The sequence below is a fragment of the Euleptes europaea genome, chromosome 20, assembly GCF_029931775.1.
Source record: "Euleptes europaea isolate rEulEur1 chromosome 20, rEulEur1.hap1, whole genome shotgun sequence".
NCBI classification, from domain to species: Eukaryota; Metazoa; Chordata; class Lepidosauria; order Squamata; family Sphaerodactylidae; genus Euleptes; species Euleptes europaea.
Window position 1 is genome coordinate 10,294,986 of NC_079331.1, and position 24,489 is coordinate 10,319,474.

Genomic DNA, 24,489 nt, shown 5'->3' on the forward strand with positions numbered 1-24,489 from the left:
AAAACACCGAAAAAGGGTATGGCTAGGTTGTGTTTGCTTAGTGCAGGGGTGGGGAACATCAGGCCCGGGGGCCATTTAAGGCCTGCAAAATCATTCGGTCTGGCCCTTTGTGGGTCCTGGCAGATCTCTAGCTCAGAAGGATCTAAGACTGGTGATCCACCCCCTCCCGCGGACAGGAATAGCCTCTATTCAAGGTGGATGTGTACTACAAGAGGGCTGGGGGTGAAAGCGGCGACAATGGAGGGGGTTAAAGAGAGCAGGGCCAGAATGAGTGGGGGGATGACAAGTTCTTAGCCAGTGTGTCCTCATTTCATCCCTGCAGGCAGAGGTAGCAGGAGCTAGCTGTAGAATCCGGCCTCGACCATGCAGAGCAGGAGCAACTTCGGCGTGCGGTTGGACGGCTGCGCTCGGCTGGTGCAACAGGCCATCCTGTGCCACCAGGTGGGCAAGTGCGCCACTGGTTGGATGCCTGCCTGCTTGCCCATTTGTGGAGGGGTTCATCTGGAGCAGCTGCCTGCTTGGGGCTTGGTCGGCTAATTTTTAAGTTGATAATTTTGTATGGCCTGCGAATGATGTTATGAATATCCTTGGTGGGGAAAAAATGGCCCTTGGCGGAAAAAAAGGTTTCCCCACCCCTGGCTTAGTGGATGAAACACAGCTGATGAGGAACGGTAGTTTTGGAATTACGAATGGGGCCGTTACTTACCTACACACTCTTGTCCCTGAATGATGTATCCAAACGGGCACTCGCAACGGTAGGAGCCATCGGTGTTTATACACTGCCCGTTCTTACAGGTTTCCGGATCCTGACACTCATCCGCATCTTGGACCCAAAATTAATTAAATGGGAAGAGGGGGGGAAATTGTTAAAGGATGGATCCTGCACTGAATTTCTCCTAAAACCACATCATGTAAGAAATAAAAACAAAAGGAGGAACAATAGTTTAAAAGACAGAAGAGACAGGACGCTGATTTTTTTTTTGAGCAGTCATTTGTGAGATTGCATGTGTGAGTTCTTCTGCTTCTCTTCTATCGAAAAATACTTCCTAGGAGTTTTGCTTGCCAGAGGCACACGGTGTGTAACCTAAACCCTTCTAGGAATCACCTTTCCTTTCCTTTCCTTTATCCCTTAGAAGCTCCTTGATCCATTGATCTTGAGCAGCATTAATCTAATGTTTGAGGGATATAAGGACTGAAACAAATCTTGCCACTGACAATGTAGCCTTGGGATCCTTGTCAGTAAAAAAAGGCATTATGTCAGAGACAGAGGCATTAGAGTTATATGTTAAAAGGGGAGAGATAGAATGTGATCCAAGTTCCTCATAAAAGCAGAATTCCAAGAGGGCATGAGCTAATGAATCAATAGAGCCAGAAGAGCAAGGACAGGTCCTGTCTGGGTATGGTATATTCAAAATCCTGCATAACCATAGAGGGGTTAGCATTCAGTCTAGCTAAACAGACGGCTCTAGAAAGACAAGGAGTGGAAGCACCTTTCAGTACATGAGAACTTTCCTTTTTGCCCTGATGAAGATGTTTAACAAAAAAAATATTTCTACGGCTACATTCTTTTTTGGGTACCAGTTTGAAGTTCACCCACACAGAGACTTTGTTTTCTTTGTGAAGAGAAGGGTATCTCTCAAAGGAAATTTTCAGAGCTGCCGCCGCCGTGGTTATCACAAGGAAGTGAACCCACTTCTCAATACACTGTGGGGAATAGTCAAGTCTGTCTTTCCAAGGGGAAGCACCACTTCCTCAACTAGAGCTCTAGAAGCTTTAATGAGATCGCTCTGCCCAGCTACAGAAACGATCGGCGGGGTTTTCACAGAGCTCACAAAGAGCGAAATCGAGTGGAGTGTGGAGAGATTGTTAGATCTTAACTTAAAACTTTATTAGGGTAGCAACTGCCAATAAACATGGTATATACCAAACACAAACTGCATAACCTATAAACAAATGTACAATTCAAATTTATCCTTAACGAATACTAAAAATTAAACCCTACCCAGGAACTTTAAAACTCTATCACTCTTTATGTTAAAAGGCCCTCTTTACTTTTTTCTAAAATTACAAACTTGGGTACAAAATTGAGCAACCAGCCATGTAGTTTGATGATTCTTGTCTGAGATAAGACATTCAAGTTTAATTTTATTAGATCTCCCAGGGACCACGACTGTTAGATCATACAAAAGGATGCGCCCTAAGAGTAAAGAAAAACTTTAGGACGCAACAATATTGCAAACACCAATAACTTACCAATTGGTTCACCAAATGGGCCAACCAGAATGCCAGATCCAAATGGGCAGATTTCCTTATAAGCTTCTGTAAGAGAAGTATAAATTATTAAGTTGCCGAAAGTTAACTAGTTTTGCATGGGAGGTCTTACACGTATGGACAAGCATTCTAACATGTTATAGCCCAGAAACTGGACTACTGGCTCGCCTGCTGCTCGGCAAAACTACGTCATAATTTCTTATTCCTTCCTTGAACACAAGCTGCCACACCTCTAAAGTTTCAAACATTACAAAACAACAATTCCTAGTTTACCAACAGTTTACAAACTGAATCAATCCTCACCCTCTGATGAGTGTACTTGTATGATTATGTTTCCAACCTTACTTGATTACGTTCATACTTGGTTTTTTTCCGTTTAACTGTAAGATGTATACCTTAAACATTTAATGGGCTGTGGTTTCAAAGAACTGTGAGCGGAAGGAAAAACAGCAAGTGCTGTTCTGCAAGAATCTATTCAGAGATCAAACAGGTAGGGTTACCAACCTTCAGGTAGGGACTGGAGATCTCCTGGAATTACAACTGGCTTCCAGACTACAGAGATCAGTTCCCCTGGAGAAAACGGCTGCTTTGGAAGGTGGAATCTAGAACATGATACCCTGCTGAGATCCACCCCTTCCCAAATTCCACCTTCCCAGACTCCATCCCCAAATCCCCAGGAATTTCTAAACCCAGAGTTGGAAGAAGAAGAGTTGGTTTTGATATGCTGACTTTCTCTACCACTTAAGGGAGACTCAAACTGTCTTACAAACCCCTTCCCCTCCCCACAACAGACACCTTGTGAGGTAGGTAGGGCTGAGAGAGCTCTAACAGAGCTGTAACTTACCCAAGGTCACCCAGCTGGCTTCGTGTGTAGGAGTGGGGAAACAAATCCCGTTCACCAGATTAGCACCCACCGCTCATGTGGAGGAGCAGGGAATCAAACCCGGTTCTCCAGATCAGAGTCCATCATTCCAAACCACCACTCTTAACCACTACACCATGCTGCCTTCAACAGATATTTTCCATGGCAGTTTCTCACTTCTGTTTTGCATTGCCCAAATACTCCCCCTGAACAACACACCAGATGTAAAACAAGCTCTTCCGTATGCAGAAGACGCCTTCCACACTAAGAACAGCACTTTCCAACAGAATGAGTACAGAAACTGTAACTGGTTACCAATTGTCAAAATATAAACATGATTACCTGTGCTTGAAAATAAAAACAAAAAAGTAAATTTCCCCCAAAGTCTTCTTTTTCCCTCACCCAACTTCTGTGATTCTCACAAAAATTATTTATTCCATTGACAGGCAGGAGCCGGTGGGGGCACGCGAAAGCTTTCACACAAACCTTGTCCTTCTTGTGGGCACAGTTCGCACGGGTCACCCCATCCTTCCCCGCGCATATTGCAGCAGCAGTCTTGCTTAGAATGGTTTCTGGATTTGGGAACCGAACATTTCCCATCTTCAAATTTGGTAAAGCAGTAGCTCACTCTCAGATCTAAACAAACAAGAGAATGATGCAAGTCAAGCATTTGCCTTTTAATATGTAGAATGGGTAGATTTATACCCAAACAGTGGGTTGTATTCTGGCTGAAAATTTCCACCCATCATTTTGAAATTCTCCCTTTCCCCAGCAACCACTAAAGCCTAAGGCCATTAGGCCAAAGATCCTTAGCAGGAGACGAAGAGCCAAGCTAATGTGGTCTGGTCAATGACAAAAATGGTAAGATGGGTTCTTCCACCTACTCAAGCTCTGTTTCATAATTAGTTGAAGAAGTGTAAGTTTCAAATATTGTGTGCATTTTTAAGATCACAGACAGCTATGTATTTTGGCCCAGACCATGCCTCGTAATTTAATTTCACAAGCTTTTTAAAAGACGGTTTCTCTCCTGATTGACTTTTACATCTGAACCTTGATTATTCTGAGGGCCGTTGTGTGGTTCATTTTGTATTTTGGACGTTATGTATTTTCAAGTTTAAAATAAAAAGGAATTTTAAACGAGAGAGAGAGAGAGAGAGGAGAGAGAGAGAGAGAGAAAGAGAGAAAGAGAGAGAGAGAGAGAGAGAGAGAGAGAGAGAGAGAGAGAGAGAGAGAAAGAAAGAAAGAAAGAAAGAAAGAAAGAAAGAAAGAAAGAAAGAAAGAAAGAAAGAAAGAAAGAAAGAAAGAAAGAGAAAGAAAGAAAGAAAGAAAGAAAGAAAGAAAGAAAGAAAGAAAGAAAAGAAAGAAAGAAAGAAAGGAAGGAAGGAAGGAAGGAAGGAAGGAAGGAAGGAAGGAAGGAAGGAAGGAAGGGAGAGAGAGAGGGAGAGGGAGAGGGAGAGGGAGAGGGAGAGGGAGAGAAAGAAAGAAAGAAAGAAAGAAAGAAAGAAAGAAAGAAAGAAAGAAAGAAAGAAAGAGAGAAAGAGAGAGAGAGAGAAAGAAAGAGAGAAAGAGAGAGAGAGAGAGAGAGAGAGAGAGAAAGAAAGAAAGAAAGAAAGAAAGAAAGAAAGAAAGAAAGAAAGAAAGAAAGAAAAAGAAAGAAAGAAAGAAAGAAAGAAAGAAAGAAAGAAAGAAAGAAAGAAAGAAAGAAAGAAAGAAAGAAAGAAAGAAAGAAAGAAAGAAAGAAAGAAAATATCGGAGTAGCAATTGCCGGCTCTGTCCTTTCCTCTTCTCCTTAGTGATATTGGCAAAGTGTCCGGCGGGTTAAGAGAGAGCATTACTGGCGTTGTGTCATCGCACTGTGCTCTCCCATGGCCAAGTAATCTAAGCACTGGAGCAGAACGGAAACCGCAAGCATCTCGCAGGCAGACAGAGCTGGCAGCCACCCTGGCTGGCAAAGGAGCCGTCTGAGTGTCAGCTGCAAAGCCAGCCATCGGTCCAGTTTCGCTGGATGGAAGATTTGCCCTTAGCAACATCCCGGAATTTCTTAAATCTTTCAATGAAGAACGAAAGAAAGGGGGGGGGGGAATCTCCAGGATTACGAATTTCTGCATGTCATCAATGCTGTTGAGTTGACTGATCATTTAAATGGAGGAGCTAAACGATTTTTATTTTGACAAACCTGCACATTAACCAAACTGAAGCGTACCTGCCTTTTTGAGATACGGGAGGAAGAACTTTAACGAAAGCTAATGCTCATTGTTTAGTACAAAAGCTCGGCCTTCCCTTTCTCGTTCCTTGTTCAGGGAGCAGACCAGAAATAGAAGAAGACAGCAAATCTTTTCTAAAAGTATGCAAGGACCATGTTGACACTTCAGTACCAAAGTACAGAGAAGAATTAATATTGCTATCGGCTGCATCAGAAGAAGAAGAGTTGGTTTTTATACGCCGACTTTCTCTACCACGTAAGGAAGAGTCAAACCGGCTTACAATCACCTTCCCTTCCCCACAACAGACACCCTGTGAAGTAGGTGGGGCTGAGAGAGCTGTGACTAGCCCAAGGTCACCCAGCTGGCTTCGTGTGCAGGAGTGGGGAAACAAATCCGGTTCACCAGATTAGCCTCCGCCGCTCATGTGGAGAGGTGGGGAATCAAACCCAGTTCTCAAATCAGACTCCCCCGCTCCAAACCACCTCTCTTAACCACTACACCATGCTGTTGTGTACAACCTCACACTGTGACCTTTTGTAGCAGGCTCCAGATCTTGTGGCAGCCATTTTTGTGGCTGCACCCACCACTCTATGTCAGAACTCCAAAGGTGCCCCCCCCCCCGATTCTAAACGGTTGGGGACCCCTAGGCTACATAAAGAACCAGATATTGAGGCAGAATTTAAACCACGGATATTAAGATGAATTGGCCACTTTAAAAAAAAAACCTTTCTGGGGGAAAAAAAACCCATAGCATATTTTAGAAAGATTCCTTGAAGACTGACAAACTTCAAGAAATCTTGATGATAAGAGATGGAAAATTTAGAAAGTGATCTAGAAATTGCTGTCACGTTTAGAAAAAAAGGGGTGGAATAATAACACTGTTGCTTGCAAGAGTTATAAGACTCCTTGGTTGCTGTTGCTCCAGCTGATGAACAAACAAAACCAAGTTTTTACAGAATAAATGCACTCGTTGCAAATCGATATTTCTATGTTTTCCGGTTTGGAAGCTTTAGGACTAGTTAGTAGGGTTGCCAGGTGCCCGGTGGTGGCGGGTAAAATCCCGCCAATCCACCGGGTTGCCCGCCGGCCCGCTGAGGGCCAGCGGGCACAGAGGGCACGCGCGTCACTTCTGGGTCTACCCGGCAGCGACGCGGACGCTCTGGCAACCTCGGCTGAAACTCTATGGAAACCACAGAGATTCGGCCGGGATCGCTAGAGCGTCCGCGTCGCTTCCGGGTAGACCCGGATGTGACGTAGGCGTGGGGCGCACCATGCACGTTTGCCACGGCCCCGCAACGCTCCCACCAGTGGAGCTGCGAGGCCTGGCAAGCCTCCTACTCAGTGAAACTGCAAGTCACAGCAAGAGCCTCTGAATGAAACAGGAAATCAAGCAAAGCTCCCACAATGATGCTTGTTGGGGTTTTTTGTTTTTAATGGGGAGAAGCAATTGCCATAAGGGAAGGCTAAAACCACATATGTAAGATTCATCTATTTTATTCAGCTACCAAACTATACCACAAACACCCCTCCCCCTTTTTTTTCTCAAACCCAAGCAAAGGCTGCCAAACCACAAACTGGTTTCGGGACTCTGATAAATGCATGTTCCAGGCAGAATTAATCATACTCGCTGCGGGAAGGGTCATCCTAAGAAGCTAACCCCAATCACGTCTCAACTGCTACCAGAATTGGAGAGGAACGAAGTCCTAGACCCTAGGAAAATGCACGGCCGCTCTGTCAAAATTGTAAAGTGAGGGAAACTAAACACCCGCTGAGCTCCAAGAGAGATGGACAAAGAGGGGAACTGAATGCACAAGGATTCCCTACTCGGACGAGAAATATCCAGAGCTCTAGCACAATGGATTCTCAAGAGCCAAGCAAAATATCTTCACAAGCATATGATGCCTACGAGCCCCAAAAGTTGGCGTTTAAGAGCCTACAAGAAACAAACCTCAATTGATGAAATTGTAATTTTTTAAAATACGCCATGTAGGAATAGGCCTCCCCAGTCAATGCTCCTAAATCTCTAAGAACTTGCCAAGCTGAAGATGGCAACCCTACAGGGAAGAACTATTTGTTCCACTGGGAACTGTACTCATGAGGTATGCAAAGGTATCCACAATGGGGCAAACAGCACCTCCCAGGGCTGTTTCGGGTCAGGAAATCAGTGAGGCAGGGGCCTGTTCTCCTGTGCATTGCGGTCCCGATCTGAATTGGCCTCCATGTGCCTGGGGATTGGCTTTGGAGCACAGAACTCTGAGCACTCGTCTGATTGCCAGAAACCGAGGAGAACACAAGGAAAATATAACATGTCATGAAGCCTGAGAAGATACAGGGACAGAATTGGCATCTGGGTTTGTTACAGGGTCTGACCCCTGGGCTAATGGCATTGGGCGCCTTGTAGGTTGTGTGAACTCCAGCTTTGGAAATTTAGTATCTAAAGATCATCACACATAGTATGACAACTCACCCTGACATCTTCTTCCGGTAGAGGACACGATAAACCCTTCAGGACACAGGCACGTGAAACTGCCTGGGGTATTGCTGCAGGTGCCCAGCGCGCATATCTCTGGCTCCTCCACACACTCATCAATGTCTGCAAAGGTTTTTTATACAGGTTAGTATTGCCAAGCTGAATAAAAGCACACAGTCAAGGCAGTGACTGGCGCCAATCACGGATGCCATTCTAAGGTTGAAGAAGAAGAAGAGTTGCTTTTTTATATGCCAACTTTCTCTCAAACCGACTTACAATTGCCTTCCTTTCCCCTCCCCACAACACCCTGTGAGGTAGGTGGGGCTGTGAGAGTGTGGGGAGGGGCCGTGGCTCAGCGGTAGAGCCTCTGCTTGGCATGCAGAAGGCCCCAGGTTCAATCCCCGGCATCTCCAGTTAAAGGGACCAGGCAAGTAGGTGATGTGAAAGACCTCTGCCTGAGACCCTGGAGAGCCGCTGCCGGTCTGAATAGACAATACTGACTTTGAGGGACCAAGGGTCTGATTCAGTATAAGACAGCTTCATGTGTTCATGTGACTAGCCCAAGGTCACCCAGCTGGCTTCACGTGTAGGAGTGGGGAAACAAATCCAGTTTGCCAGATTAGCGTCCGCCGCTCATATAGAGGAGTGGGGAGTCAAACCCGGTTCTCCAGATCAGAGTCCACCGCTCCAAACCACCGCTCTTAACCAATACACCACGTTGGCTCTCTTGAATGATGTTGGTATACAGACAGCGAGGCGGGTAGGGATTCCACCTCCACCACAACTTGCTCCCAAGAACCCCCAGGAGCATGGAAGCTACCGGCAAGCGTACAGAGGTGAAAGGGTCACGTGGGTGTTCCCCATCCAATCGGCCTTCCCGAAATGGTTCTTTCGTTTACAACACACTAGCTGTGAAGTGCACCATGGAGGGTCAGCGGGGTGGGGCTGACATGACTTTGATCCCCGCTGCCGGCACTACCACACATGTTTTGAACATCTGCACAGGAGGTATGTAAATAAGCTAATTTGTTTATTGGCCATTCATATGTTTGAGATACTCAGCCAGTTGGAGAACTGTAGATCTATTCTGTATTGACCAAAAAAAAAGCACATTGCAGAGGGAAGTTACATGGGCACATTCTATTAACTGTTTTGGAACAAAATATACCAGACGGTGTAGTAAAAAAGTCACTTGTTATCGGTTTAAAAGGAAGCACTATTAGGACTTGCTGTCCTGCAGGGGATTTTAACTAGACTTCCACTGTGAACTGAATGGTATTCACGTACCGTCACACTTGTCATTCTGTAGGACGTATCCAGGGGGGCAGATGCATCTGTAGGAGCCATCCAGATTCTGACAGGTTCCAGGCGCACATTTGCCGGGATCCAAGGCACACTCGTTGATATCTATGGGAAGTTATGAGCGAAGTTATGGGCAAAGCAATCATCAGCCCCATTAAATGCCCTTGCCTTGCAAGAATGTTTGATTTGGTGACAATGTCAAGACTAACCAGCTAAGTTCGCAGAAAACCGACAGACGAACATAAACCGAGATGGGCAACCATTCTACGACAAATTTACGTGATATGAACCCAGCTCTAATTTTGGATTACAATTTTTGTTCCTGAATCAATGACACTTTTCAGAGGGTGATTCCTGTTTGATCTTAAAATGGTGTTATTTTACATTTAGATGTTATCTGATGAAGACATTTTATAGTGGGGGATACATTATGTTCTGTGGAATTAGTTAATGTAGTAATACAGCAATAACAGGTATAGTAGATAAGTCTTACTTATTTTCTTTAAGCGGCTACAGCAGTTTATAACTTTTCGTCATTAACTGTATTAAATAGATAATGAGGTAGACTAACTTAGTTTAATTACATTTAGCATTCTGGGGTCATGAGGGACTTGGTGAACTTGAGCGCTGTCAATCTGTATTTTTTAATTATTATTATTATTTTATCTTAATTCATTATTATTCTCCTTTTCTTATTTCTGTACCCCTATTTCAGAAAAAAAACTTAAATTTATTTAGATATTTATACCCCACCTCTCCCCAATGTAGTTCACAACATCATTCTTCCCTACTTCATTTTATCCTTACAACACCACCCTGGTCATTTATGCATGGGAGGTTCTGCCTTGGAACGTCCGCACTCTAGATGCGCATTTGTTCCCATTCGAATTCTCAAAACTCTGCATGGGGGGGGGGCGTATTTTTTAGTTCTGAGAATTTGGGTGAGGAAAATGTGCATCTAGCGAGCGGCAAATCCAAGGCAAACACCCCCCCCCATGCATTAATGGCACCTGTTAGCTAGGCTAAGAACATAAGAAAAGCCATGCTGGATTAGACTTAGGCCCATCAAGCCCAGCAGTCTGTTCACACAGCGGCCAACCAGGTGCCTCTAGGAAGCCCACAAACAAGACGCCTGCAGCAGCATTATCCTGCCTGTGTCCCACAGCACCCCATATAACAGGCCTGCTCCTCTGATCCTGGAGAGAATAGGTATGCATCATGACTAGTATCCATTTTAACCAGGCTAGGCTGAGAATGAGTGACCGGCTCAAAGTCATTAAGCAAGCTTCTATGGCAGAGCGGGGAATGCGATCCTGCATCTCCCACATCCTAGTCCAGCTCTAACAACTCACCATGCCAGCTCTCTCTATCATCTATCACGGTTTACCCTGGATTTTCCTTCGAAAACCAAGTGGAAAGATCTAGTTTCTTGAACTACGGGCTGTGGCTTAGACAGCCTGCTGAGGTGTCCATTTCTGGCCAGGTTGTTCCACTAGGAGCCCCGTGGCACAGAGTGGTCAGCTGCAGCACTGCAGTCCAAGCTCTGCTCATGACCTGAGTTCGATCCCGACGGGAGTCGGTTTCAGGTAGCCGGCTCAAGGTTGACTCTGCCTTCCATCCTTCCAAGGTTGGTAAAATGAGGGCCCAGCTTGCTGGGGGTAAAGGGAAGATGACTGGGGAAGGCAATGGCAAACCACCCCATAAAACACAGCCTGTCTAGTAAATGTTGTGATGTCATATCACCCCATGGGTCGGAAATGACCCGTTGGTAGCACCTTTACCCTTTTTGTCAACAGTAAGATGTAGCTTGGCTCTTGGCATCAAGACTGAATTTGTGTACGGGGTGAGTTTTGTGTGGTCCCATCGTTGCCCAGCCAGTTGGTTCCTTGCGGGCATCAGATCTGATAAGAATTGTTTTCAATCTAAGGACTCGCCAGGACTGAACATGGCAGGCAGCACCTCATAATGGGCCCTCCTCTTCTTCTCTCAAGGAGCCCTGTGGCACAGAGTGGTAAGCTGCAGAACTGCAACCAGAAGCTCTGCTCACGACCTAAGTTCGATCCTGACGGGAGTCAATTTCAGGTTGCCAGCTCAAGGTCAACTCAGCCTTCCGTCTTTCCGAGGCCAGTAAAACGAGTCCCCAGATGACTGGGGAAGGCACTGGCAAACCACCCCGTAAACAAAGTCTGCCTAGGAAACATCGGGATGTGACGTCATCCCATGGGTCAGGAACGACCCGGTGCTTGCACAGGGGACCTTTACCTCTTTTTTACCATTCCACTGCAATTTGTTTCAATCCCGCCATTAAGTTTGAGACATACCCATACAGACTCTTCCCCCTGTTGGTATCTCATAACCATCATTGCAGATGCACTGGTAAGATCCAACGGTGTTGATGCACTGCCCGTTACGGCACAGCATGCCGTTTCCACCGGCACATTCGTCGACATCTAGAAGCAGAAAATGGGATTGGGGGGGTGGGGGGAGGAAGAGAAGGAACAAAACAGAAACAAATAACTTTTAATTAAATCACGCACAGGATTTTTAAAAAAGCAGCAGCTGTCTTTATGAAAAAGGGATCCACCCCCACAGGAGACTATTGGAACAGATCAGTGCATTTTCTTGTATTTCCAGCTTCCATACCAGATTCTTCACATCCGGAAGAAGAAGTAGAAGAATTGGTTTTTATATGCCGAATTTTATCTCTTTGCCTTGACTGGAGCATACATTTATCCAATCAATACTACCTCATTACCTTTACATGCTTCCCTAATTTCATTTTCCATCTCAAGATCACCCTGAGCCATTTGGTCCGGGGGGCGATAGAACGTCCCCGGTACTAAATCTTCTTTGGTGCCTGGAATTGTCACCCATAAGGATTCTGTGGACGAGTCTGCCCTTTTTATGGTCTCTAGCTTATTAGACACTATGCCTTCCTTGATATACATAGCAACACCCCCTCCAATATGCCCTTCTCTGTCATTTCTATACAGTTTGTAACCAGGGATGACTGTAGCCCACTGGTTCTCTCCCCTCCACCAGGTGGAGTTCGGAGAGAGCTGTGACTAGTTGGCTTCGTGTGTAGGAGTGGGGAAACAAATACAGTTTGCCAGATTAGCCTCCACCGCACATAAATAGTCGTCTGTATCACGGGATTATCAGAAAATCAAAATAAACTGGAGGGATTGTGGCAAGTTTAGACCTAGGTATAGAGGTGAGCTCACTCTACATGCTCTTATTGTAGTACTTCCAGAATCCAGTTTTTGCAAGCAGCTGAGGATGGAGGAAAGAGCTGCTGATGACTCGTGCTCTTTTAAGTCAGAGTTCAGTGACTAATTACGGTTGAGAAGCGTGAACCCCCGAAGTGTTTCAGCTGCATCAGTAGAGAGCTTCCTTACCTATGCAGTCATTGTTGTGTGAAAGGATGAATCCTGTATTGCAGCGGCAGTTGAACGAGCCGACGGTATTCCTACACGTGCCGTTTCCACATGGATCTCGTTCACATTCATTGATATCTATCGACAGAATAAGAAAAGTCTCATGATACATCTTTCCTCACTCTAAGATCTACAGAGGTATAGCTATCAGTCAAGACAAACCAAAAGGATGGATCCAGCCTGCTTTTTCATTCAGCCTTGTCTATTCTACAGATCCTGTCCCACATGGTTTTTGAACATGCTGGTCTCATGATAACCATTTTTTGGGTGGTCAAAGAGAATCTTTCATTTCCTTTCATTTTCACCAGCTAAAATATATATATATTGGATACAACCCAAAGTTTGGTAGCTTAGTCATATCACTCTCACATTCTGGAGACAAACAGATCAAAGAACGAAGGTGAGTTTGAGATCAGATCGTTCCAACAAAATGAGACTGACCCATTGGCTTCCTTCACTATCAATCCTATTGTATGGAAGGTCACAACTCCCCATGATGAACTGAGGGAGCTGCTTGACTGCCCTAACAAGGACTCACTAACTGGGCTGAGAAGTCAAGGATTTCTGCTGATGATTACCCATGCCTTTTTCAGAAGGCCTGTTGCGCAATGAGGATTGCGGACCCCAATTACTGGTGAACCTGAGGCCAGGCGGATATGGCAAGTAAAATCAATGAAACAATAACGAGCACAAGTACTAGTAATTCTTCATCAGCAACGAAGCAGAACTGCAAAGCACTTTTCACCGAAAGGTGACGGATCATTCTGGTTATCGAATGGTTCCGTGGTGGGCAAATGCTAATGAATTATTTTTAAGGAATATTGTGTGCTAATATATAATTTGTAAGGATGTCCATTGACCTTTATCATTTTGTTCAGAAGGCTAAGAGGCTAAGAATGTAGTTTCACACATACCCAGACACATAGTCTTGTCTTCGTTTGTTGTGAATCCAGTGTCGCAACGGCAGTAATAACCTCCATCTAAGTCAAAGCACTCGCCATGACTACAAATGTTCGGTACTTCTTGACACTCGTTGCGATCTGAGGAACAAGAGTTTTGAAAAATACTGCATTAAAAAAATGAGCAAATGTAACTGCCTTCTGCTGAGTCAATTCATTGGTTCATTACTTTAGGCTTGTCTACTCATTGGTTCATTACCTCAGGCTTGTCTACTCTAACTCGCAGTGGCTCCTTCCTGGACCCAAGTAGAGATCTTCTACAGCCTTTTTACCTAGCAACAGGCTTGGCTCGATTGAGACCATACACCCTATTTTAGACAGTCTTTAGCAATCGTGCATTCAGTGGTTTCTCTGAATCCCCCCTGTCATTCCAGTCAACTTCTAATAACTAGTTCCACAGTCCCTGAATCTGGACAACCGTACCTAAACTACAGAATCATAGAATTGGAAGGGGCCATGCAGGCCATCTAGTCCAACCCCCTGCTTAATGCAGGATCAGCCTGAGCATCCCTGACAAGTGTTTTCCAGCCTCTGCTTAAAGACTGCAAGTAAGGGGGAGCTCACCACCTCCCTAGGTAGCCACTTCCACTGCCAAACAAATCTTACTGTAAAATAATTGTTCCTAATATCCAGCCGGTACCTTTCCGCCCGCAATTTAAACCCATTATTGCGAATCCTATCCTCTTACCTGAAAGTACAGAGGCATGCTTAGAATATCTTCTTCATTTTGTCTTTTAGAATATAGGAGAGATTTGAATTGTACATGTAAAATGTGCGAACATTCCTCTTTCTGATAACTTGGGCTCTCTAAATACAGGGTGCGCCGAACAAAACTAAATTGCGCAGAACACTAAGATTGGTTTTTGGACTCAGGTAGTTAAACAAAATTTGCCACCAGTAGACTCCACAAAGATATTACAAGGAGCATGGCAGATTAAGGATTTATGTGTGCGCTAACAATCCCAATGTACCCTTTTGTTTCCATTATATGTTACTTCAAAGTGGTATAATTTATCACCTATCCAACTACTGCACCTTACTTCTTCTTCCTGGGAAAGCTAGAGCAAAATTCAGGGAAGTGACATTTGTGCCAATTAACATTAGAGTATTGTTGCTCCTATCAGCTGTTTCCCTGGATTTTCCTGTTTCTCTTTTAGCGAAGGACTCTCAGGAACAATTATGTTCCTCAACATGTTAGGTTACTGCCCGTACCCAAACAAAACAAGCTTTTCATTCTCAGCATAAGGATCCTACACCCTTTTCTCCCTCAATGACTTCGGAAAAACAATGCAAACCCATACTGTAGGGAAAGGTGCACTTCTGAAAACTTAATGCTGGGGGTAGGGGGGATCCCAAGAAAATATCGGGGTCATATAGAGGATGGTGCCGAGTTGTTTTCTGTTGCCCCAGAAGGTCGGACCAGAACCAACAGGTTGAAATTAAACCAAAAGAGTTTCCATCTAGACATTAGGAAGAATTTTCTAACAGAGTGGTTCCTCCGTGGAACAGGCTTCCTCGGGAGGTGGTGAGCTCTCCTTCCCTGGAGGTTTTTAAGCAGAGGCTAGATGGCCATCTGTCAGCAATGCTGATTCTATGACCTTAGGCAGATCATGAGAGGGAGGGCACCTTGGCCATCTTCTGGGCATGGAGTAGGGGTCACCGGGAGTGTGGGAGGGGAGGTAGTTGTGAATTTCCTGCCTTGTGCAGGGGTTTGGACTAGATGACCCTGGTGGTCCCTTCCAACTCTATGATTCTACAATTCTATGATTCTATGATCACTAAATAAGAATATAGCTGGACTGTGAAGCTACGGTGCTCTTTGCCTAGCAAAAATCAGGAGTTGGTCTTGCCTGCCAACCAGAAACAGGTTCTACTAGAGATGAGGAGGCTACCCCTCTGGATTTGGAAGAAGGAAAAAAAGCTTTCAAAAAAAAACTTTCAAGCTTGAATTATCACAGTACTTTGAGGTTTGGGCTCTAAATTAGATAACACACATTGCTCCACAGATAAAGATCACTCTGCTTACAGGACAGCTCCTAAAGTTTCTCAGGCAGGACAGCATATTTCCCAGTACATTAAGCAAAAGAAATAGAGGAAAGGGAAAATACTTTGTGTTCTCTTGGCTAGGTCCTTGTTGAACTTTCCAAGACAGAAAAACATACTGTTTAAAGGTAGGAAGTTCCTCTAGCTTGGTCTTCAAAAATATCACAGACTGAAGGTCAAAGTATAAGACATTATGTTGGAAATAACAGATTCTCTCTACCTATCTTCATTCAAGCAAGTGCCATTTGTACATTTCTTTGAGAAAGAACAATTTTTGTTCTAGCCATTAATTAACACAGCTACAAACGGATCGGTGGGGCATCCACCGAGGAAGCACTTACCCACACATCTGCCTACAGGTGTGAACCGATAACCAGGTTTGCAATCGCAGCGGTAGCTACCCGCCGTGTTGACGCAGTCTGCATTTTGTTGACAAATCTGTCCATTTTGGCATTCATCGATATCTGCAGAAGCAAAATAGGAAATCAGTCTTTGAATTAACTGGAAAAGGATTGTTGGCAAAGTTTTGAAATGTTCATTACATTTTTTAAAATACTGCTGGAGATCAGTTGTAATAGCAAGAGATCTCCAGCTAGTACCTGGAGGTTGGAAACCCTATCTGGCAGCCCTATTGGGACAATAACTGAAAATACAAAAAAAAAAAATCTCACTTGTGACACGCCCAACGAAGGCAACCTTACTAAACGTTAACGTGTTGTAATTCAGAAGGCTCATCCTTGAAACACCCTCTTCCTGATTTTTTTTAAAACACTTGCAATTCATTATTAGTTCCTAATTAGCATTACGGTACTTCTTTTTTTCTTTTCTTTTTTTTTTTTGACCTACTTTTCCTTCCCGCCGACTGCCTGAACGGTACTTTTCCGTCTGAGAGGCTGGCCGGCAGCAACGCTTTTTCGCTCGAGCTCCTTCTCGGCTTATTACCGCAGATGGAGCCACGCCCATTTCAAACAGCTGCACTCTGCAAGGCAGAATTTGCTGCAGGCGAGCCAGGCCCCTGGCCAAACATCACTGGTCGGATCACCGTGGCTGTGTGCATGGAATTAAAAGCACAAGGCGACACTGCTTCAGCCTACAGTGGCAGAGTTAGGCACCAACAGGCTTTCTGAAACAAGGTGTTGTGTTTTTTTTTTTAACTTTGCTTCTCTGAGCCAGTTTAGATGTCAGGAGGAATGAGGAAAGCAGAAGCTTAGGCAGCAGCTGCTGCTGCTCCCCCCCTCCCCCTCGAGTTCCAGATGGCTTCTTATAGCATCCAGACATAAGAAAGGTCCTGCTGGATCAGACCAAGACTCATCAAGTTCAGCAGTCTGTCCACACGGTGGCCAACCAGGTGCCTCTAGGAAGACCGCAAACAAGATGACAGCAACAGCATCCTGCCTGTGTTCCACAGCACCGAATATAATAGGCATGCTCATAAAAACATAAGAAAGGCCATGCTGGATCAGACCAAGGCCCATCAAGTCCAGCAGTCTGTCCACACAATGGCCAACCAGGTGCCTCTAGAAAGCCCACAAGCAAGACGACCGCATCAGCATTGTCCTGCCTGTGTTCCACAGCACCCAATATAACAGGCATGCTCATAAGAACATAAGAAAGGCCATGCTGGATCAGACCAAGGCCCATCAAGTCCAGCAGTCTGTTCACACCGTGGCCAACCAGGTGCGTCTAGGAGGCCCACAAGCAAGACGACTGCAGCAGCATTGTCCTGCCTGTGTTCCACAGCACCCAATATAACAGGCATGCTCATAAGAACATAAGAAAGGCCATGCTGGATCAGACCAAAGCCCATCAAGTCCAGCAGTGACTAACCGGGTGTCTCCAGGAAGCCCGCAAACAAGATGACTGCAGCAGCATTCTCCTGCCTGTCTTCCACGGCACCTAATATAATGCGCAGAGGACTGCAGCAAAGTGCGATGCAGTCTCAGTGTACACACTAGCACATGTTATCCATTCCCCTATTTCCATCCCATGGGCTTGGCTTCCGGTGGAATCCTCTTACCTTCACAGATGAGCAGTTTGTCATTGTAAAAGAATCCCCCCGGACACTCGCATCGGAAACTGCCGACCAGGTTTATGCAGACTCCATTCTCACACACACCAGGGATCTCGCGGCATTCATCAATATCTGCATTGGAAAAACTGAAATGTTTGAAACCAAAAACCATATAATAATAACAATAAAAATATATATTTTTAAAATCACCTGATATAAAACATATTATATTTTATTTTAAATCTCTTATATGTTGTTCAGTTCTGCTTTGGTTTTTTTTTTTCCTTCATGTGAATTAAAACAAGAAAGGGAAGAAGGGAATTCCCTCTAAGAATACTCTTGGCTCCTTTGCGCGAATTCCTGAGTTTTATTCTTTTGGGTTTCAGATTTGGAAATCTTGGCTAGGAAACCTTTCCACATTCATACTGTGTGAGAAAAACAATCAGATTGAACCCTTTCCCCCCGCCTCCCTCTATAAACAAAGATCCCCCCCCCAAAAAAAATATTCAATACCCATAAAAATCTGTGCTTTAGCAAAAAGAAAAAGAAAAAAAGTAAAGACTCGCAGTTCCTTTCCAACCCATTGCTAACTGGCAACAATCCCAGAACCTCCTTGCTTTTTAGGACCTACGATCTCTTAACTGAATCTTGATTAGATTGTCTTCAGAACTCTATCCTGCCTTCATCCCAAGCAACACCGATCACAGCTGCCAGCTAAGAGAAACCCCCCACCCCCCAAAAAAAAGACCAGCAAAGCCTGACAAACATAGAGGTTGACTTCTATTATCTTGTTTAGTCTCCACAACTGCCTGGGAGAAGACACATCACGAAAACAATCCCCCCCTTCTTCCCTCTAAATCATACCATATGGAATTTTTAAAAAAAGAGAGGAAATCTCAACAGAATTTTAACTCACCAACTGGTAGCCCCGTGTAGATGTCGATGACAAAGCCAGGCCTCTGACTTCCACAGAGTGTCGAAAACTCGTCTGAGAAATGGAAGGAAGACATTGCACGTTCACCAAATAATTAAACGGGATTTCTAGTTTTTGGTTTTTTGCTTTTAGCTTACAGCGGAAGCCAATTTTTAACCTATGCCTCTTGAGGACCAAACAACAAATGCATTCTTATGAAACGGCACACTGGTTCTGCAGAGTGAACTAGTTGGTGGAGGTTGCGAGAAATAAGTCCAAGATCACATGGGATGTCCTTACAAGCACACAGAAACCAGGCTGACGTGTGAACAAATATGTCTGACATGTGAACAAATGTGATAAAAGTATATATGTATATCTTTTATTTACTTACTAATCTTGGTCGCTGTCCCCTCTGAACTAACTGTAACGTTTGGAATTTTTGCTTTGGCTTCTATATGTGGTTTACTTTGGCCTCTATATGTAGTTGGCCTCTATATGTAGTTGCAGGGTTGCCAAGCTCCAGGTAGTTTTCAACTGTGACCGGCAGGGGAAGGCTGTTGCCTCAAATTCAGTTGATGCCTTGATAAAGATTATTGAAACTTTACCCAATCCCGGGAAATAAAGTTGGCATGGCATGGCATGGCCTATGGCACAGCATAGATTGTAAGGGCAAGTAATGCTCATAGAAAAATTGGCAATTACACCAGATCTGGAAAAATTGCAAGGGCATATTATGCCTGTGTATTCAGATGTGTAAATCTGTATGTATGTGCTACTGGACTCTTGCCCTTTTTGACTACTGCAAACAGACTAACACGGCTACCCACTGTGAATTATCTGTATTTATGTGTATGAGATAAGCCATATGACTGTAAGTTTGTATGAAGTATATACAATATCCAGTAAAAGCAAACAAGATTTAGTTGTAAATTTTGTTCATTATTTCAGTATTTTTCCATACGGAACACAGCAATAACTATATACCGATTAGCACTGGTTACCAAAGCTCCCAGTAGTAGCTGGAGGTCTCCCGCTATTACAACTGATCTCCATCCAATAGAGATCAGTTCACCTGGAGAAAATGGCCGCTTTGGCAATTGGACTCTATGGCAGTGAAGCCCCTCCCCAAGCCCCGCCCTCCTCAGGCTCCGCTCCAAAAACCTCCTGCTGGTGGCGAAGAGGGACCTGGCAACCCTAGCAGCCCTTTGATTTAAGCTGAATTTTGGAGACTTTGATAGCACTTTTGCGTACATGTACGCACAACTTGCATTCAAAACAGCATTAGGAGGAGGAGGAGGAGGAGAAGGAGAAGGAGAAGGAGAAGGAGAAGGAGAAGAAGGAGGAGGAGGAGAAGAAGAAGAAGAAGAGTTGGTTTTTTTCTCTACCAGTTAAGGGAGACGCAAACCGGCTTACAATCACCTTCCCCTCTCCACCCTGTGAGGTAGGTGGGGCTGAAAGAGCTCTAAGAGAGCTGTGACTTGCCCAAGGTTACCCAGCTGGCTTCATGTGTAGGAGTGGGGAAACCAACCAGGTTCACCAGATTAGCTCATGTGGAGGAGTGGGGAATCAAACCTGGTTCTCCAGATCAGACTCCACCGCTCCAAACCGCCGCTCTTAAACACTACATCACGCTGGCTCTCCACAAATAACCATGTGACTAGTTTGCATATAGCTACAGCAGACCAGTTGTTGCTTGGCACCACTTGTTCCACACAAGCTACGTTTTCTCCATAACTCACCGGTGCTCGGGATGGGACACTGTTCACAAGGCCGATTCCAGGCTCGCCCAATGTTGTAGGAACAGCAGCACATTTTTTGGGTCATGTTAAAAGGCAGCTCTCCATCACAGGTTTGATTGTCGGCGTAATAGTTTCTGTAGCAAATACTCCTCCTCATATCTGCATTGGCAAAGAAACAACAGATGATCAGGGTCTTGTCTCAGCATGCATCATGCAGGCCTGTTCTAGAGAACCTCCTTTAAGCAGAGTCCCAAACGTGAACTAAAAGGAAGAAGAAGAAGAGTCGGTTTTTATACCCCACTTTTCTCTAGCTTTAAGGAGTCTCAAAGCGGCTTACAGTCACATTCCCTTCCTCTCGACACAACAGGCACCTTGGGAGGTAGATGGGGCTGAGAGAGCTCGAAGAGAACTGTGACTGGCCCAAGGTCACCCAGCTGGCTTCATGTGTAGGAGCCAGTTCTCCAGATTAGAGTCTGCCGCTCTCAACTACTACACTACACTGGCTCTCTAACAGTGGTTCCCAACCTTTTTTTGACCAGGGACCACTAGGACTTTTTTGTTCGGTGCAGAGACCCCAAGGTTCAAAATAAAAATTCCGGGAATTTGAAAATAAACGTTAATCATAACTGTTAGTTAAACATTAAACTTAGAATTATATTTGAATATATATATATTATAATAGAGAACGTTTAATTGAAAATATTAATTTATTACGGGTTTATAACTTTGTTTCGCGGGCCTTAATTTAGTTCTCGCGGACCCCTGGGGGTCCATGGGCCCCTGGTTGGGAACCAGTGAGGCAGCTGCCTCACAGAGATGGATTTTGGGTGCCATGAAAGGCAGCCGAGTACGAGAGAGACAGATCCGTTGGGCAAGCAAGGCCATTCGCTGTTCATGGCCCCAAACACCCTGACGGCACGTTTCCGATGTTAAATCGGAAGGGGGCACCAAATATCTCCGGCCAGCCCTTGGGCCGATTCCGAGTGCCATCAAGGATGGTGAAGAGGGAGACGGGTATCTGACCTGTGGGGCACTATCCATCAGGCCGGTTCCCTCACAAGAGTAGCGCTATTACGCAGCTCCCAACCACTGCTTGAACTTCTCATGGGATAGCGCTCGGTGGAAATTAGCACGCGTTTGTTCGGGAAAGTCAAAAACCACAGAATGCAAATGGCATTTCGCAAAGGACCAAAATGCCCTGGGCTGACCCTGCTTTAAAAAAAAAACAGAATATGTTAAGCATCATTCCGTCTCTTCTTTTTATTAGTAAGATGTTTGTTTCGAGCCTCTGCTGGATAGCGGGAAAGAGTTGTTAGCTGTGGGGGTTTTTTTTGGGGGGGGAAGGGGTTGCTAAACTCCAGGGTTCTTATGTTACAAGCTCAAAGCTATTGAAAAGTCACGTCACTATCCATGGGAGAAGGGAAAAAAAGCCTAACAGCACTGGTTTCATAACTCAGGATGCTCTCGTTGAAAAGCCTCAAAGCCCTTGGCAGCAACACACCGCTAGCCATGCCCAGCCGTGGGTTTGCATTTAAAACCTGGCTCAGTTTGTGATTTCACATCCTTCCAGTGAAATACTGGGAAGTTGGTGCTTTCCTTAGACATTCTGAGTTCATTTGAGTTTGGAGCCTACAGAGAAATTCAGCAGAGCAGATGGGGCTGAACTTCAGCCAAAGTACCCTTGCGCAGGGCTTCTGCACATACCCACAATTAGCACATTCACACATGGTGTTTGTATATGTGACCGACGGTAATGTGTGTGCTAAAACCATGCACAAATTTTGGGGGATGTACATTTTTACTCTGGCATTCTTCCAAGGAGCTCAATGTCCTCTCCTTTCCTCCTGAGAAGTTCCTAGATTCATACATTTGAGCAGCATAATTCTAAATCTATTGTTTAAGGGCTATAAGGGATATATATATATAAATTTTGCCACCACCGATATAACCTTAGGATCACTGGCACTTAATAAACAGAGTATTAAACACAACGTCCTCCCCTCCTCCACTTTATTCTCACAACAATCCTACAGGGGCTGTGACTCACTTTGTAGAGCATCTGCTTGGCATGCAGAAGATCCCAGGTTCAATCCCCAGCATCTCCAGTTAAAGGGACTAGGCAGGTAGGTGATGTGAAAGACCTCCAGGCCTGAGACCCTGGAGAGCTGCTGCCGGACTGAGTAGACAATAATGACTTTGAGGGACCGAGGGTCGGATTCAGTATAAGGCAGCTTCATGTGTGTGTGTTAATACGTGTGTATAGTACCAGTCTTTTGGGGAGGGGCTGTGGCTCAGTGGTAGAGCATCTGCTTGGCACGCAGAAGGTCCCAGGTTCAATCCCTGGCATCTCCAGTTAAAGGCACGTAGGTGATGTGAAGGACCTCTGCCTGAGACCTTGGAGAGCCGCTGCCAGTCTGAGTAGACAATACTGACTTCGATGGACCGAGGGTCGGATTCAGTATAAGGCAGCTTCATGTGAGGTAGGCTAAGCACACGGTCACCAGCCAAAAGTCACTCGGTGAGCTTCCGTGGCCGATGGGGGGATTTGAACACGATGAAAGTTTTGCCGCCAACATCTAACAGAGGAAGGATTCAGGACTTGACTCTGCTTCCCACCACTAAAAGCATTACAATCCTCCGACGGCTCAGCCAGCAGAACTTCCCCACTACGAAGGTCCGTTCATGGATCAGCAGCAGGAAAACGTAGCTTCGCCAGAGGATGCAAGCATAACGTTATTTACAGAATGACATATTCCATTAACGATGGGAAGGAAACAGTCAACTCTAGCCAGGCTCTCTGATTGTTGAGTTCAGATTCATTAGAAGTCTTATCCCCCCTCCTGCCCAAAAGATTCCAAAAGATTTGCATGAACTGGCTCGGCTCCACTGAAGCTCAGCCACGCTGGCTGTAATCAGCTGAGGACTGCCATGCCAGACACTACCCAGATTGTAAAGTACTCACCCATACAGTTGTTCCCACCGTTGACTTGCAGGTAGTCGGGAGGACAAATGCAGGTGTAGTTGCCGATGGTGTTGTAGCAAGTGCCGGGCCCACAGATGCCAGGGGTGGTACACTCGTCAATATCTGCAGGAGGAGGAGGAGGAGGAGGAGGAGAAGGAGAAGAGTTGGTTTTTTATGCCGACTTTCTCTGCCACTTAAGGAAGAATCAAACCGGCTTCCAATCGCCTTCCCTTCCCCTCCCCACAACAGACACTCTGAGAGGTCGGGGAGGGGCTGTGGCTCACTTTGTAGAGCATCTGCTTGGCATGCAGAAGGTTCCAGGTTCAATCCCTGGCATGTCCAGTTGAACTAGGCAAGTAGGTGATGTGAAAGACCTGTGCCTGAGACCCTGGAATGCCGCTGCCGATCTGAGTAGACAATACTGACTTTGATGGACCAAGGGTCTGATTCAGTATAAGGCAGCTTATATATACATATGTAGGTCGGTGGGGCTGAGAGAACTCTTAATAGAACTGTGACTAGCCCAAGGTCACTCAGCTGGCTTCATGTGGAGGAGTGGGGAAACCAACCCAGTTGCCCAGATTAGAGTCCACCACTCATGTGGAGGAGTGGGGAATCAACCCCGGTTCTCCAGATTAAATCCACCGCTCCAAACCTCTGCTCTTAACCACTTTTTCTAACAGTTAGAGCAGTTCCCCAGTAGAACAGGCTTCCTTGGGAGGTGGTAAGCTCTCCTTCCCTGGAGGCATGAAGTTTGGGTCACTGGGGGTGTCGGAGGGAGGTAGTTTGGCATTTCCTGCATTGTGCAGAGGCTTGGACTAGATGACCTTGGAGGTCCCTTCCAACTCTATGATTCTATGACTACACCACACTGGCGAGCTTTCATGGCAGAGTGGGGGTGTAAATCTGGGTCTCCCAGATCCTGGTCCAATGTTCTAACCACTACGCCATGATAACTCTAGGGCATTAAAAGCAACAGTTCCCAATGCTGAACCAACACAACTTGCTCACCATCACACACTCGAGTCTCTTCGTTCAGGAAGGATCCAGGTTCACATTGACACTGAAAACTGCCAAAAGTATTGATGCATCTTCCTCCTTGGCAAAGTCCAGGTAGTTCTTGACATTCGTCAATATCTATTGAATGGAAAACACACACAACCCTCCTCATTAAAAGGACTGCAAAGAACAACTGCCACCAATACCACCAAGTTTATCACAGAATGTTGACGTATTAGCTCAATGTCCCTTCTACAATGACATAAGATCGCAGTACATTCTCCCCATATTGTTGTCCTTTCCTGGGAGAACGG

At 45.3% G+C, this 24,489-nt stretch overlaps 1 protein-coding gene across 1 annotated transcript in view; it reads right to left on the reverse strand.

Annotated features, from left to right (window-relative positions):
- Window positions 1-24,489, reverse strand: part of FBN1 (fibrillin 1) — a 197,789-nt gene that overhangs the window by 24,531 nt on the left and 148,769 nt on the right. Inside the window, exons 39-52 of the mRNA XM_056865827.1 lie at window positions 24,188-24,313; window positions 23,177-23,299; window positions 20,215-20,373; window positions 18,476-18,547; window positions 17,566-17,691; window positions 15,890-16,012; window positions 13,461-13,586; window positions 12,508-12,624; window positions 11,431-11,559; window positions 9,095-9,214; window positions 7,805-7,930; window positions 3,620-3,769; window positions 2,254-2,319; window positions 707-823 (exon numbers count right to left, since the gene is read on the reverse strand). Coding sequence (XP_056721805.1) covers window positions 707-823; window positions 2,254-2,319; window positions 3,620-3,769; window positions 7,805-7,930; window positions 9,095-9,214; window positions 11,431-11,559; window positions 12,508-12,624; window positions 13,461-13,586; window positions 15,890-16,012; window positions 17,566-17,691; window positions 18,476-18,547; window positions 20,215-20,373; window positions 23,177-23,299; window positions 24,188-24,313 — 1,680 coding nt within the window. The remainder of the gene's footprint in view (window positions 1-706; window positions 824-2,253; window positions 2,320-3,619; window positions 3,770-7,804; window positions 7,931-9,094; window positions 9,215-11,430; window positions 11,560-12,507; window positions 12,625-13,460; window positions 13,587-15,889; window positions 16,013-17,565; window positions 17,692-18,475; window positions 18,548-20,214; window positions 20,374-23,176; window positions 23,300-24,187; window positions 24,314-24,489) is intronic.